The sequence below is a fragment of the Coturnix japonica genome, chromosome Z (assembly GCF_054131305.1).
Source record: "Coturnix japonica strain WE chromosome Z, WE-NBRP24, whole genome shotgun sequence".
Classification (NCBI taxonomy): Eukaryota; Metazoa; Chordata; class Aves; order Galliformes; family Phasianidae; genus Coturnix; species Coturnix japonica.
In genome coordinates this window covers 41286471-41303689 of record NC_140702.1, presented here as the reverse complement: position 1 = coordinate 41303689, position 17219 = coordinate 41286471, and the positions used below count along the sequence as shown (strand labels likewise).

The window sequence follows — 17219 nt, the reverse complement described above, 5'->3', positions numbered from 1 at the left end:
TGCAATACCTCCTAACAGACCAAGTCTGGGACACTTGCCTTAGAGCTGAGGAGTTTTAAGGACATAGAGGTAGTAGAACAAGAAATAATTAAGAGCAAATAGGGCAGGGACTGTAGGCAGAGTGTTGTACTTGAAAACATATTGCTTTTTATTCAAAGAAAGAAACATGTAAAATAGTCTGTGTAAAATAATGAGGGAGTTGGCAATGAGTCTAGTATTTCAAATGAAGAGTGAATTTTAGTTGCAGTAGTAGAGTAGGACATGACCGTCTAGTTTGAATTACCCCCGTAAGAAGGAAAGAGGTTATTATAAACAAAATATTTACTTTCTGCTCTTTGGGATGTTGCGTTAAGCAAGGAAAAGAGAAGAGCTTAAGATAACTTCAGTGGAAGAGAATTCTTATGAGCTGTCACCAATCTTCATAGTTTGCTGTACTCTAAAAAGTTTGAACTTAGCAAAACATGGATAATAAGTTGCATGATATTTTCCCAAACACTTGTTTTTCCAATGCAAGTATTTAAGTTGTAACTTAAGCTTCTTTTACTAGATGTCGTCTGTTACTGAAAATGGAGATGTTACTGCTGGAAAGCCAAATGAAGAGAAAACATATAAAAAGGTAAAATAAGACTTACAACCTTTCAATTTCATGCTGTTGCTTTTATATTCATAACTTATACCTGCTGTAAGTGAACTATACTGTAGAACTAAATACAAGAACAAACAAGGCATGTTCAGTGGATTACTTGAAAGTAATTTCTTCTGTGAAGTTATAAGCTAATTCAGTATGGTTTTAAAGTATATGTTCTTGATAGGTTGGAGGAAATTCTTTGCTCTTAGCTCTGTACACAAACAGTTGTATGTTGTATGATGAATTCCCAAATGCTTTGAATGTTTATGGCATATGCCTGAGCTACAAACTGACTTTAACACCTCTTCTGTATTTTGCTGGAGTGCATCTTTTTTTTTTTTTTTTTTTTTTTTTGTTCTGGTAAAGTAATTGTGTTTAAGAGGCGACATATTTGGTGCAATATCATGCCTCCATAGTGGCAACATGAGGTTCTTCAGAGGTTGATGGTAGGTGGTATTGGTTTTGGTTTTGATTATCTCTCAGTGGTTCTCTGGAAGTGGCAATGTTTAGAACCATCGAAAGCTATTGTTAACTAAGGTGAGACATATATATGCATACATGTATACTTACACAAGCCAATTTTTACTTAGCGGATTTGGTCCTTTTCCTTGACGCATATTCACTTAAGAAGTAGTGATGTTTCTGTGTAACGTAATGTTGAGGTCCACATGCTCCTAAGGTATATGTCATAAATTAGGAAATACTATTTTTCAATGTTTCCTACAGCATGCTGGCAGAGTAAGCTGTTTCTTTTCCCACTCTTCACTCCTTTTGTTGGCAATTACACTTTAGGTATGTGGGGTCTTTAACATTCTAAATAATATTCTCAGAAATGAAAGGAAAACAGTGTTTGAGAAAATGTGTGGGTCTTGTTTTGTTTGGTTTTGTTGTTTTTTTTTTTCAGTTGGAAATTGTCTTCAGTTTCTCTGCTTATGACTTCAATATACTGAAGTCTTAATTACTTTTGACATTTAGTACTGGAAAAGTAGAAAAGCCATATGCCCAGTGTGTGGACATAAATGCAGCCTTGTAGCTGCCTGAGTAGACTGCAGAACTTGGTAGTCCCTGCACAGGAGAATCTGTTTTCCCTTCAGTCACCTTATGTGCTCTACATTGTTCCTGTTCAACTCTAAGTTCACAGTATTCCATAGGAAACCTTGTAAAGACTTATGGTACAAAACCAGTTCTTCTGTGGTTTTATGAGAAATGCATCTCCCACATCATACATAAGCTCAGTGTCATCTCCAAATTCTGACCTTTCCCCTGAGCTTCTGGTTGTCTGTACTTGGATCTTACAGCAGTTTCATTTCTTTAAATGATATTCACACACCCAGTTGTTCTCAGTTCAAGATCCCTTGTTATGGGTACCCCATAGTTCATGGTTACTGCATGTTGTCATTTATGCTCCAGCTTCCTAATACCAACAAAAAATAATGAAGTTTGACCCTAAAACTTATGCATGAGAAATATAGTGATCGTGTGCTTTGATTTTAATTTGGTGCCACTTCTCATAAGCCAGATTCTTTATACGCCTTGTACTTTGTTCTGTTTTTCATTGTTGCAAGATATCCCATATAACACCATTGAAGGGTTTTTTTTTGTTTGTTTGTTTTTAATAGAACACAACTGCATTTATGTAGAAAGATGTTTAAAAGGTGAAGCTGGCAGGACCCGTGTTTGACACTGGCATTTCATGTCATCTTCTATTTAATTCCAGATTTTTGTGAAACTTTCACAATGACGCCTCATTCTGGTGAAGTCTTGTTAGCCATTAAGACCCCCCTATCTCTAACTGCTCACATCACTTTTATTTCCTTTTTTTTAATTCCTATTTGGGTTCCTCAATCACACTTTATTGTACTTAGTTACTGACAGTTTTTGTCCTTTGACTTCCTGTGACTCTTTCTCCAGAGGTCTGGTTTGGGGAAGAGCTTGTTTCTTAGCTGATGCTTTTCCTACTGCTTAGGCAGTTCCTGCTCCATCTGCTGCATCCCTTGAAATCAGTGGGGATGTTTAAGCAAAATGCTGCTGTAGTTTTCAGATGTGGCCAGGTTTGCTAACTCATTCTTATTGCTCAAAGATCTTGCTCTTGCTGTAAAGCTGAAAACAAATGAAATCCTTATGGATAAGTAATGTTCTGATACAGCCTTCCTGAAAGGTTATGATTTCCTTGCATAGTGATGGGGGAGGAGGGCATTTCTCAGTCTCATCTGAAGAGTGAACTATCACTTTGTCCTGAATAATTTTTGCTTTTTGCTTAGTTACATTGTGTCCACTCATTTTTTTTCATAATAGCATGCAAGGATTATGTCCGTACAGATTTCATCACATTAATGTGTCAAGTGCATACAAATAGGAAAAGTAATACATGGGAAATGTCTGATGTAAAATTCAGTGACTCATAGGAGAAAGTTAAATGTTATGGCTTTGGAGGCATTTTCCATTTGTCACATCCACTGAGGAAAAAAAAGCCTAACAAATCAATATGTATTAAACAATGTTTTTGTTGCTTGATCTAGAAGTGTATAGAAATGTGAACATCCCTTACTAAGAACTGCAAACAATTTCTTCATAAGGAAAACATGGAAGAAAATTATAGAAAATAATTGCAAATACATTACTTTACTCACGCGGAGGTTCCTAGCCCTTTCATGCTGGGAGAAGGAGGTGTGATTTAACCCTGTTGGGCACTCAGGTCCACACTGCCACTTGCTCACTCTTTGTGGCTGAGAAGGGGAGAGAATTGCAAAGGTGAAAGTTAGGAAATTTGTGAATTGAGATGAAGATGGTTTGGTAAGGCAAAACCTGAGTGTGAAAGCAGAGCAAAACAAATAATTTGTTCATGGCTTCCCAATGCCAGGCAGATATCCAGACATTTCCTGTGTAGTGAGGCTCATTATGCAAATACTGTCACTCAGAACACTGCCCCGCACACTTCCTTCTTTAAGCCCAACTTTTATTGATGAGCAGCATCAAATGGTACAGCATATAGCTTATCCCATGGGGTAGCTGTCCTGGCTATGTCCCCTTTTGCAGCCCCATCTTCTCACTGTTGGGGCAGCATGAGAAGCTAAAGAGTCCCTGACTTTGTGTAAACCATCAGAGTGTTAAAAAGACTGTTTTCATCACATACAAAACACAAATTCAAAACACAGTACTGTGCCAGTTATTATCAAGAAAATTATCTATGTCCCAGCCAAGGTCTGAAGGAATCTTATTAATAATTGAAAATTTTATATCTGTGGTGTATTGGTTGTGTATTACCAATGTGTTTCAAATGTGTCCTGAATCCATGTAGATTTGTTTTAAGAGCTATTACAAACTTTTGTAAAAATGACTGTTTTTCACTGTTTTTAAGGTCATCTCAGTTAAAAATGAACTTTTATTTTTTGTGAGAAGTTCTTTCCACAGAGGTCAGTGAGTCACTGGTACAGGATGCTCAGATAAGCTGTGGATGCTCCATCCCTGGAGGCATTCAAGGCTAGGTTGGATGGCCATGCCTGTGGCAGGGGCATTGGAACTAAGTGATGTTTAAAGTGCCTTCCAAACCAAGCCCTTTTGCGACTTGTCCAGGAGAAAAATCTCTGACTTCATTCAGGATAAAGCAGTCTGTAAGAACAAGCAGCATGTAGACCTGTCAGTTCTATTTCTGGGACTTTTGATACTTCCAGTCATTTCTTTATAATTTTGTTTAGCTCAGCTAAAATAGTGATAGATTTCTTACTTATCTGAATTCTTTAGACCTTCTTTTCTTCAGTTTCCTTCAATAGTCATGTTTTGACCCGAATCTCTGAAAGAAGAAAATGTGATTTGCCATGTGCGTAAACACTTTAAAGGTCCAAGAAAATGTTTTGATTTACTAAATCATTGTTTAAAGCCTTGCACAATCATTGCTAAGCATCCTAATGATACAGATTCTGAAATTCATAACTAGATCAAGACAGTGACACAGTTATAAGTATGCAACAGTCACTTTTTTTTTTCCCTGATGTTTTACAGACTGAGTTATGAGAATCTGCTGACACAGGCACAGCTTTTGCATTGCAGTGTGATCAGTCATACACAATAGTTCCTTAATCTGCTTCCTGACATTTAGTATACTGGTAGAAAGAATGAGGCATGAACAGATCTATTGAGGCACTTCAGGTGTGTAGAGGATCAGACCAGAATACATAGTGCTCTTGCTCTGGAAACCTGTAGTTTTCCAGAATCTCTGCTTGTAATCCAAACTTGTGCCTGCTTGTTTGGCATGACTTATTTCTTACTGTAATTTATTTTGCAGTTCTTCATGTATTACAATTAGTGCCTTGCCTTGTTCAAAACAGGCAATCTGTGGCATCAGTCACTTTGCCCGAGAGCAAAGGGAATTTATCTGAAAAAAGAAAATTAGCTACCTATTGTTGAAGCTTGCAAACATGTGCTAACAGCACTGCTGCATCACTGTTGGCGTTGGTTTATGTCCAAAGTCCAGTGTGTGTGGGTAGAATAATTGTTTTGTGGACACTGAAACTTCCTTACTGGAGTTTGTGCTGCACTGTAGTGTGTATTTTCAATAGAATATTACTGGATGCTTTGTACTTGGAAAGAAAGAAATTGATACAATAATAGCAGTTGCACTAGTTTAATGACCAAGCTTTGTACTGGCATTCAGCATAGTGTGTCAGAAAAGCATGTATGTAAGTTTATATTGTGGTAGCACAGCTATTGATGACTTTAATATAGAAAGTGCAGTGAACACCATGCAGAACAGCGTGTAGTGCTCCATTACTTTGTACTCAGACAAAGTTCTAGGATGTAAAGAAAAAGAATGACCAAAGGATATGGCATAGGCTGGGTATAATGGATAGCTTTCAGAAAGAGCAGATACACTCTGGATATTTCTACTCTTTGCTGCAGAAAAGAGTATTTTTCTACATCTGTCACACCACTGCTATTTACATCTGGATTATACAAATGAATACCTGCTTGGTGGTTTTTATTTTTTATTTTTTTTTTGTTTATTCGCTATTATGGTAGATTGCCTTATCGTAACAAAAACCACGGGTAGAGTTTTCCTCCAGAGGTCACAGCTGCTTTTTGCAAAGCAAACTAGCAGAACCAAGGTAACTTCTTTCTATAGTAGGGGCAGCTTAGTAGTGGCTGTTAACTCCTGCCTTCTACAGCAAAATCCAGAGATGGTGTGGATGGCAGAAGTCCATCCAAATTAAGTCTGACTTGCAGCAGCTTTGCAAGCAGCTGGCAGAGAAACAGGCAGTGTGAACTTAAAGAAGAGTGGAAGAACACTGTGGAGTTGCAAGTTGCGGAGAAACACAAGTTTAATCACTGAAGTTCTCTAGTAGCTCTATTTTTTTTGTGATCTAATATGAAAGGAGACTGGTAGTTCAAATGCGGCAGCTTCAGAGACATACTGAGGTGGTTTAGCTGCCTCTAAAAGCTTGAGCAGAGCAGCTACTGGAAGCGTTCTGTTAGTGGGACTTATAGTACTGTAGGTGCCTGAATATAGGAAGAAGGAGTGGACTCCCAAATAACTGCACATACAGATTGACTCTAGGTAGCAATTTCTTAATGTTCAAAAAGAGGGTTTTTTTAAAAAACTTACTGCATGGAAGAGGCTTACTGTTTTCCAACAACACTGTTCTCAGGTGGTTTGACTTGTGAGTTTACACAATTTATGGAGGCTTAGTTTCTTTTCATGGGTCTGGAAAAGATAAGCTATGTTTGAAGAGGAGAGGTGGCGTATTTAGATTCCTGGTTTTGTGGTAAACAGTATAACTGAAGAACAAATGTTTACTTGCAGTAGGAAACTCAAACCTGTCCAAACCCATGCATATAGAGCAATTTTGACAAATTGGAACCCTGGAGATTTTTATTTATTTATCTATCTTCAGGGAGGCTGCAGCTTGCAGGAAGGCTTCTGTATGCAACTCTATACCAGTCTCTTTCTGTAATGCCATTCATTAGTACTGTTTTGATGGTATTAAGAAGTGTGTTTACAGTTTAGACAGTGTGCATTGTGTTTCAGTTAAAATAAGGAGTCAAGGAATATTCTTCATTGGTAATTTTTGCTATATTGCTGGACTCAGGCTCTTTACATTCTTAGTCTGATTTCAGGGTAACATCACAGTTTTATAAGATTTAATGGGAAAATACATTCTTGTAATGCTACTGAAGTTTTGAAGAGTTGATGTGGTCTGCTCAAGCTCTAGGAACTGAGGCGTGGAGAGGAGTTTGACCTCTGTCATGAGGCAGTTTTTTTCAGCTCACTGGAGATGAGCACTGTCTTGTGTTTTCACAAGGGAAAGAGCTGTGCAGTAGACAACCAATTCATTGATTCAGTCCCACCACACAGCAGAACAGGCTGGTGAAAGAGATAAGAACAGTCTTTTCTTCACAGATAGTAGTAAAAAGAAATGAACTAATGGCAGCTGTATGGGGAAAAACAGCTGCAGAACAGTGTTAATCAGCAGTCGTTTCTTATCAGGTGCCTTCTGCTCCCCATATCATAAATAGGACTGTCATAAGTAGGTAGCTTTACCATTTCGTTAGAAAAATTTAAAAACCTGGACTGTACTATTTACATTTATTTGAATGACAGTAGTACAAAGGGTGGAAGAAAACAAAAATCACTTTTTCAGAGTGATAATGAGGTGAAATTTCTGAGGAAAAGAGTATGAGTGTTATAGCAGGTGCTTTATAGCACCTGCAGTAAGCCAGGTGTCTTGCAGAAGAATCACCATCTTTGCCCTTGAAAGTTCATAGGCTAAGTTTCAGTTGCAATAAAATGAGTTGTAAAGGAGGAAAACAGATACACAAGGACAAAGTTCATATCCATGAAGTTCCATATGACATTTCTAGGATGCGCTAAAATGGGCAAGAGTGTTGAACTGCTTGTGGGGAATACAAAGACTTAGTAAACATCAATCAAGTGTTAAGAATGGGAAAAATGAAAGAGTAGGGTGAATGTCATAACATTAAGTGGAGTCTGAATCCGGCTCAGTGCCATTCTGTTCATGGTTGGTTGTGTTTTGTTCTTTAAAACATCCGTCTGTTATTATTAATGGTTCCATACGGATAGATAACATGTAATAAAACCTGCTTAAAAGGATAAACGTATTTACCATTTGCCAGTCATTTACACTGAAACTGTAATGACCTTCACATTCTAATGGAAATAGTTGTTTGGCAACATGTTATGTGGTTTCTAGTAATTACATTACTTGCAATTTTGCCCTCTGCTGCCATCTGTCACACGTCAACAACATGTTATGAAATTTTGGCAGGATATTCTGTCACACCACCAACATCTACCTCTGACACTGAGCCAATGTACGGGCTTCTTTTTTGGTGTGGTGTATCCTCTGTTCTGTAAATTGCAGTAGTACTGTGTTAGCAGCTCTGCTTTCCATATCTAGTCCCTCTCTATGACAGTGAATGAGATGGGTGTCCAGCTATGAAGCATAAACTCTATTTGCATGTGTATTGATTTGATCAAAGTTACATAATTGCTGCTTGTGCTGAGCATTAATCGTGCATGAATAGAGTCCTTTCAAAGAAAGAAAAATGTGAATCTTCTTACAACAAGCCAGATCTTTTTATTAATCAAAGTTGCACTTGAAGAATGGTAGCATTGTTTGTTCCTGCCAAATTGCCTGTTTTGAACTGTTATAAAATTGCAGCTTCTGCTTAGTGTGCAGTCTTAATCAACGAGGAACTACACATCTCTGTCCTTCCTGAAAATAAGCAGTGACTCTGGCATATGCTGTTCTGGGGACTAAAATAAGTGTAGTTTTGTGTATATGAACCCTTTCTTATGTAATTTTCACTTCCTTCTGAAATATTTTTTTCAAATGCTGCAATAATTCTGGCCATGGAACTTCTGGGGTTTTCACTGATACAATGTCTAGTTTGATGGATGAGGTAACATCTGAAAACAAGCATCAAAACGGTGCCTTTGCACTAGTGAAAGAACACCATGCTAAGGGAAGTTATTTCCTTCTAGTCAACCTTATTTACCTTCCCAATAGTTTGCTTTATTCAGTCCTTTCATCTTTTATTTGCTTCATCTGCACTTCCATGTCAGGTGCCATTTTGTCAGAGTGCCCTTCTGCTGCTGTCACAGATCAATATTTAACAGAATATTGTTGGGAAGGTTCACCCTCTGCTGCCATACTACCAAATTCTGCCACTGATGTCGTGGGCAAACATAATAAAATATGAGGCATTACTTTTGGAGTATCCGTATTCATGGTATTTCTAACTGTTTTTTTTCCCCAGAATATAATGCATTCAGTTTCAGACTTTGGAATAGGTTTGAATGACTAATGGGCTTTTGGAATGACACAGTATTTCTTTAAATGTTTTAACTGATAAGAAGTTGTTTGTAGTTGAAAGGTTTTTTTCTGCTGTTAAAGGCTGAGAAAGAAAGAGGATGTGGCATTGTTATTACTAAATGATGTTACTGATAAGAACAGCTATCTATTTGTAGTTAACTGATGCTTGAATTCTTTTTTCTATGCAGACCGCATCCTCAGCTATTAAAGGTGCTATCCAGCTGGGAATAGGATACACTGTAGGAAACCTTACTTCAAAACCAGACAGAGATGTTCTTATGCAAGACTTCTATGTAGTGGAAAGTGTCTTCTTACCCAGGTAAGGACAAGCCTATTCAGTCTATTTTCTAGCAGACTTTCATAATGAAACTCTACCTAAATATTTAAAATAAGGATTGTTTTACAATCCTGGCAAAACTGGGTTGGAAGATTGAGGCAGAAGAACTTGAAAATGCTCCTGTCTTCATGTTGTCAAGTTTGGTTCTTGTGTGGAGTGTGAATATTACTTCATAAGTTGTTCCTAATAATTTGCAATGAATCATATAATCACAGAATGGCTTGGGTTGGAAGGGATCTCAAGGGTCATCCAAGGTCCAGCACCTCCACCGCAGGCAGGGCTGCCCACCTCCCCATTTAATACTAGAACAGGCTGCCCAGGGCCCCCTTCCAGCCTGGCCTTGAACACCTCCACAGATGGGGCATCAACATCCTGTCTGGCTAGACTGTTCCGGCACCTCACCACTCTCATAATAAAGAACTTCCCGCTGATATCTAACCTATATCTTCCCTCCTTCAACTTCACACCATTATCTACCCTTCCAAAGAGTGAATTTCCCTCCTGTTTATAGATTCCCCTCAGGTATTCGAAGGCTGCAAAACCCCACAGCTGCCTTTTCTGCAGGCTGAACAAGCCCAGCTCCCTCAGCCTGTCTTCACAGGGAAGGTGCTCCAGCCCCCTGATCATCTTTGTGGTCCTCCTCTGGGCTCACTCTAACAGCTCCCCATCTTTCTTGTTTTGGATGCTTATATCAATGCATAGAGATAATTACTGTTAATAAATGGGAAGTGAAATTGACAATATTAAGAATAATAGCAGATAGGTACTTTTAAAGTTGACCTCTCCTGATGTAAATTTGGTAGTTCAAACTCCTAATTTCCTCTGAACTGAGAGGTCTTTCAAGAATAAGAAACTGTATTTCTGATGTGAAATGAAGCATTTAATTGCATTCTCTAGTTCATAGGATTTGAGGGTATCCATATCGCGTGTTTTGTTGCTAACTGTAAGGTTTGTAATCTTTCTCTTTGTGATTTGATATAGGTTTGTTACCTGTGTGCCTGTCCACTGTAACTTGTTCTGAAAAAAAAACCCAAACAAGTTACAATTTAAAACTGAGAATTTTTTATATCATGTAAAAAAGTTTACTTTTTTTTTGAAAAACTGGATGAGCCATCATGTCTGCTAAGCGTCCAGCTGTGATGACTGTGTGGGGTTCTGTAGTTGTATGGCTGTTACACTGGTTTTATTGCTTGTGAAACAGATTTAAGCATGTGTTTCATGAGACAGCACAACTTTGGGAGAAAAAAAATATAATCTGTGCATTTTTTAATGTATGTGTGAAAAATTTGCATTCTTGGACACTCAGAAATTACGTTTCTTTTTTTTGTTTTGTTTGCTTAATGTTTTAAAGGGAGGACTAGGAGAGATTACTTCTGGCTGAAAAGGAGAACAAAGGCAAAAGTAATAGCCTGATTGTGCTAACATAAAATTGATCCTGAAAGCTTTAACGGCACCTTTCTTGACAGTTATCTAGAAAAATAAAAGAAGAGCATGAAGAAAATGATATAAAAGAAAGAAATGACAAGAGCAGCAAGTGATCTGACTTCTTGTTTTTGTATAGCAGTCCAATAAGCAGCAGTACATAATGCAGTGACTCATAATACAGTGACTCATCTTGACTGTGACAAAGAGTCTTTCTATGTAGAGCCCTTGCTGGTAACACTCTGTGAAACCAAAAATTGGCTATCCATAGCAGTCTGTTAAAAACAATCATGATGCTTCACTTCTTAACCTGGCAAACAAATTTCATATTTCAAGTCCTCCTTTTGTCTTTATTTAAGCTGCACCTTTGTCTGAAATCTTTTCAATCTGAGGTGCTACTAACTTGCGTAAGTCATAACAATATAGTTCTAAATTAATTATAATAATTAGGTGTTACAGGGTTCAGTCTTTCTGTCTGAGGATATTAGTGTATTGAGTATCAGAAATATATTCAAGAAATAAGTTGAAATTAGTTACACCGGCAGATTCCATGGGCTCACTGCTGTCTGGGAGATGATGAGTATCCATGAGCAAGCTGAGGTGAAGCAATGCTTTTGCCCAGTAACTGCATCTGGAGAACAACCTGGCAAGGCAGTGCAACAGGTAAAGTAGTCAATTACTGAGCAAGAAGCTACATTTTTCTTCTTGCTCTGTGTACACATAATTTAGCTCAACTCCAGGCAGGGTATTAACTGAACTTCCATGGCCTCATCCAGATCTAGCAGGTGTGATATGATCAGAGGTGAGAGGACAGTTGTTCTGTGCTCACAGAAACCTAGACTTCTTTTACTGCAACACGAGCGCTGTTAGTGATAGCAAGAGAGTAGACCTGAGGTAGTAGAAGTGCAACAAAACAACAGCCTGTGTTCCAGCGAGCAAAATAGCACTGTCTGTATCCTTCTGGGGAAAAGCCATTTACAGGTGTTCATAAATTTGTTAGGTAGAAACTAGAAGAAAACTAGTTTCTGCATGTCGCTTGGGCCCTGATGTAAAACTAAGTTCTGTCTGTAGTTTAGCTTTGTTACAATAGGAAAATAACTTCCTGCTGTGTTCAGAGTTTGTGAAGGAGGGAGAAAACTGTTTTTTCCCTAAAAGGGCACAGATAATACTGAACATAACTGAGCCGCTTATTGTGGGAGCTGTTGTAAATCTGGATTAATTGACGGATTGCAGGTTATGACTGGTCCAGAGTTACTTTGTAACAGGGTTAAACTGGGTCATAGTTTATCCTAGATCTATTTAGACCTTTGTTTCAGGAAGCAGTTCTCAGTAAAGCATAGTTATCTATGCAGGAGTGAATCTGAACTGCAGAATTGTTTCCTTTTGTACACTATTGCAGCTGTGGAAATGTTTCTGTTACTTTCTAGTTCACATTGTCCATTTGTCATTTTCCCCTTTCCTAAGGAGTATAAAATATGTTCCTCTTGGGGGTTAAGAGAGTATTAATAGGGGCTGCTGTAACAAAGTGTGTTTGGATCTACAGTTAGGACTGAGTGTAAATGGTACAATGCAAATGTGTGCTTTGTGCTAAAAAAACAAACACAGTGTGCAAGTGACCCAGTTGATTCTGGAGATACAGGAACTGGAGTCTCAGCCTAACTCCCCTTGTAAGTTGATATCACATGGGAAACTGCTTTTAAACACTGCTTTGAAAATCTAGCAAGGAGGTGCTTATCTGGGGCTAATCTATTGCAGCAGTGGCCAGAGGATTTGTGGGAAAGTTCTGCATCCTGCCAGTGTTCTCTCCTCCCACCTCCATATATTAGTTCACGTTTGTGGGGCTTTTTCTCATCTCCATTATGCTTAGTGCCCCAACATCCTTAGTGAAGTAAACCAGTTCATGTCTTGGTGTCACATTTTGTTCACAAATCGGCCATTTGCATGTTGTGCATGCAGAAGTATTCTGACAGCTGTTGAATTCACATCTGGGGCCAGCTCAGAGTTGAGTGGCTGTGGTGGGACCTGGTGGTGAGCTAACATGCCTCACAGTTTCAGGCAGTGATGACTTGTGGCTGCACAGCCTAGTGACTAGTTCACGTGAGCTGGGAATGTGAGCACCTTGCTGAGCAAATCCAGCAGACACAGACTGAGGATACACGTTTTTATGGCGATGCTTGGTGAACTGAAATCCGTTCTGTTAGCTAAGTGGCTACTCAGTCAAATGCAGCTTCAGAAATAATGAGCATTTGGAGAAAGGCTTCATCTCTTCTTGCCTTCTGAGATGCAGGCCATCTCTAAGCACAGCTGTGACTTTAACTTTTTTTGCAGCAAGTTGTTAATCAGTGTTGTGTATTTCTTCTTGCTAATTAACTGTATTTTCAGGGTCTGGATCCTGCACACTGTGAATACTTATTAGTTTAATCAGAAACCATAACAAGTCTGTTAGATGCTATTGACCTGTATACTTACTGCAGCTTCGGTGTGTTATTCACTGCGTATGTGTCATTCAAAAATAATTATTTTCCATATATTTTGGAAGAAATATCCACATGCTATGTACTGCTTTTTCTACGTACTGCACTTACGAAATGGCTTGGGCCTGTGGTATTATCACAGAATGCCTTCTGTCTTCATTTCGGCCCTGGTGAAGTTTTAACAACGGGACATGTTCTAGCAGAATAAGGATGCATAATCTTTTGCCACACTTTCACAAGATAAGGAATGGAGTTATGGCTGCAGAAAGCAGATTTGTAAAAGTATGTTCTAAAAGGTAAGGTTTAATTATAAAGTTTAGATGATCAGCTCTTGTGATGGGTGTGATGTATTTAGAAATGTGGCCCCAAGTTCCCAGAGAACAGGCTGTAAGAGCTAGGGCTGTTCAGACTGGAGAATACAATACTCAGGGGAGACCTGATAGCAGCCTGTCAGGTTGCTTTAAGAAAGGGATTATAAGAAAGAAAGGGACAGACTGCAGCAGGATCTGTTGTGATAGGACAAATGGAAAATAGTTTCAACCTAAAGAAAGCGAGGTTTAGAGTGGCTATAAGGGAAAAGTCCTTTGTAATCAGGGTGGTGAGGCACTGGAACAGTTCCCAGTGTAGCTACGTATTACCCTGTGACATCCTTATATTGCAGAAAAGTGCAATGAGATATATATCCATATATAAACTTCATTTCAGCTAAGACTGACATGCTGAAATAAGTGTAGCTTATTAACTAGTTGACTTGTCTTTATTACTTTATAAAATCCACTTGTAGTTTATTATTGTTTTAATTTCTTACAGTCATTATATGTTGGACCACAAAATGAACAATCAAGGCATCAAGGTAGCAGTGTTTGCTAGATGTTAGCTGTATGGTTTAGCAATTGAAAAATCACTGGTATTCTGATATCTTTATATGCATCTTTCCTCATCTACAGACATCCTTTGAAGTGTGGTTTCCACCCAGAAGGCAGGTTGTTTTGTTCTTCTTCTTTGGTCTCATATTCCAGAATCTGAAGTATGTGCCTTTCAGGAGCCTGAGAAAGCTTTTTGTCTAGCTTATTAATTAGCAGTCTTGTTGAGTTTTGGTGGTATGCATGCAGGGGTGGCTAAACGGGTTGGGTAGACTTCTTTAGTTAGGTGGTTGTTGTGGGTGACAAGTTCATACGACAGACATTAATTGTACAGGATTGGAGTTCTTGGATGCATTTGATTATGGATTTATCATACCTAAATCAGTCTTTATTGAAAATCTGTTTAACACTTTCTTTTTCATATTCTCAAGAATTCTTGATATTTTTTGGTATGCTTTGTATACTACTGCTATCAAGCATGTAGGTGCATACTCCATTTATGAATAATTTAATTAGGATAAATGACTAAAGCACTGTCAGAAGAGCTGGTTTTCACCACCTAGTGATGGATTTTATACTCAAATATTTATCAACCCATGCATGGAGTGACCAAACTTTGATTTAATGCTACTGTTCCTTGCTTTGAAATTATAGCGTAGGACATTATTACTCTGTTTAAAGCCTTCTTTTAATTTCCAGCATGAAGGAAACCACAGACAGATTTTTTTGTATGTTTTTCTTCTGATACTATCTTCCTGCCAGCCTTTTCCTTCAGCTTATAAATATATATGCTATAAATAGTGTAGTGTTCATCTCAATACTCATACAGATGCATTATGGAAGTAGAGAGGAAGTGCTGGTGTAAAATAAGGAAAAGAGTCATGAGGGTTACATTCTTCTTATCTGCTTCTTTGGGAAAGACTGGCTTCCAGGCTGGCCAGCTCAGCAATCTTTATTTGTGCATCTTCTGGTTTGAGTCTATATCTTATGCGTATATGAATACCATTTTCAGTAATTCCCCACACTGTGTATAGCTCGTGTTCCTAATTAACTGAGCATATAAACCAGTGGTGGTTTAGACTGAAGCAGGATAAAGTACGTGGTGAAACAGACGAAGGAACTGAAAACCACTTAAAGTTCAAAGAGGCTTTACAGTTCTGCTCTGTACCAGCAAGGAAGAGTGAGCGTAACTGCAATTAGCCTGCAGAAACTGGTGCTGAGGATGCCATTTCATAATTAGTGCTGAGTGAATCAAAGCTTGCTGGCACAAAAAAATAAATAAATTGGTAGACCTACTTCCTTCCCTGTGCTCTGAGTGCGTAGTTTCTGCCCTCTTTGTATCCTTTCATTCTCCCTCATTTTAGTATCTTCTTACCTGTTTTGCATTTTTAGTATCTTTAGTATCTCTGTCTGCCCCCCTTGTGAACCATTTCAGTTCACCATGCTTCTCCTCTCTGTGTCAAAGCTATTAGACTGGCTTCCTTGGAGGTAGGTAAGAAGCTGTAGCTTTAATTTAAATATCATCTTTGTGAATGTGGAAGTAGGTGATGCAAAGACTTATGACATGAAAGGTGAGAGAAAGGAGTCTGCTGGTGATACTGTGCATCTTACAGGCATTTCTTTGACGCTGATCAATGCTGGTACACAGATTTGTCTGCGTGTATGACTCTAGTAAGGCCAGTGAGTTAGGTGGCTTTACATTAATGGTAAGCTTTGCACTAAGTGGCTAAAAATTGCTCAGTAATAACTGGGTTTGGTCTATTTTTGTTTTTATTTACAGTGAAGGGAGCAATCTCACCCCTGCTCATCATTACCCTGACTTCAGATTTAAGACGTATGCACCTCTTGCCTTCCGATATTTCAGAGAGCTTTTTGGTATCAAGCCTGATGATTACTTGGTAAGAGCTTGCAGCATATAAGTGTTGTTGTGTTATTGACTTCAATAAATGTGTTTGTCTGCAGACATTCCCATCTAACCTTGAGAAAATTGGAGTGGAAGCCTAAGTGTTTTAGTGTATATATTTTTTTTTATCCACATGCAAACTGATGATTGAACAGGGAGTGAAGAGAGAAGATAAAGTAAAATAAGGGGAGGGTAAATTACAGCAAGTGTAAGAAGGCTTATGTGGCTAATTTGCAATGATGGAGATCAGAAGATTTACAGTTCTACCTTTGAGTGGGAATTCTTGATCCTTAAATGCTTTGTTTTGGGGAGTTTTGGTAGTTTGTAGTTTTCTATTTCACTTAGTCTCCAGCAGTTAAAAAAAATTTGTTTGGTCCTTAGGCTTTTATTTTACAGGAATTAATCAACTGTAAATTAACCAGAACACAGTGTAGGTTTCTGGCTCTTGCTTAAAATAAGCTGTGTTGCTGAAACTGTATTTAGTGTTTAAGATAATTCGTTTCAAATGCTTGCAGCAATGAAAATTGTTGGTGAAGCATTATAAGTCTTGCCAAGAAAGATTTAGGGGCTGTAATACAACCAGTGCTTTGCTCTGAAGGCCTGTGTAGCATTAGAGATTAGTAGTTCTGTTCTATTGTTAGACCACTGCATCCAAAAAAAAAAAAAAAAGAAAGAAAAAAAAAGGAAAAAAAAGCTCTCATTAATTGGAGCAGAGAGAGGAACAGGCAAAATTGTTATGGCATGCAAAAGTCTTAAAAATTCTAAGAATGTGAAAAGCCTCAGCGGGCACCACTACTACACAAGCACACAGGGTAGTGATCTGAGCGTACAGGAAGCACGCTTCCTTAGCTCAAGAGGCAAAAAATGAAAACAAAAACCACATTTGCTACATTTTCTTATTTTTATTGCTATCCTGACTCTTGGAAGTCACTGCCAGATTGTGGTGCAAATAAAACTTCTTTAATTTTTTTTTTTTAATTTGTTTCTTCCACCATGGAATTCCTTAACTCACCTCCTGCGCTGACTGACCCAGTAAGCCAAGTTTACTTTGTTATTGAAGCAGTTATTCCTTTTGTTAGGATAAGATCAGAAGACCTGCTGCTAAGAATAATTTCCTGGTGCTTGCATTGCTCATAATTCAGGTCCTGTGTAATTTTGTTTCTTTCAAAGACTGAAGCCTTAAACTATTGGACTGTGAGCTTGGTCTGCAAATGTGTAAAGCCACTGGTGTATAACAGAAGAAAAGTGTGTGAGAATGAAAG

The 17219-nt window shown here is 38.3% G+C and overlaps 1 protein-coding gene across 8 annotated transcripts in view; it reads left to right on the top strand.

Moving 5' to 3' along the window:
* PIP5K1B (phosphatidylinositol-4-phosphate 5-kinase type 1 beta) overlaps nt 1-17219 on the top strand; it is an 85058-nt gene that overhangs the window by 34571 nt on the left and 33268 nt on the right. For all 8 annotated transcript variants that reach the window (XR_014939152.1, XR_014939151.1, XR_014939150.1 and 5 more), the window contains 3 exons: nt 548-616; nt 9147-9277; nt 15835-15952. Coding sequence is in view for 5 of the 8 variants with exons in the window: in XM_015849099.3 (XP_015704585.2) it covers nt 548-616; nt 9147-9277; nt 15835-15952 (318 nt within the window). In the remaining 3 variants the exon portion in view is untranslated. The remainder of the gene's footprint in view (nt 1-547; nt 617-9146; nt 9278-15834; nt 15953-17219) is intronic.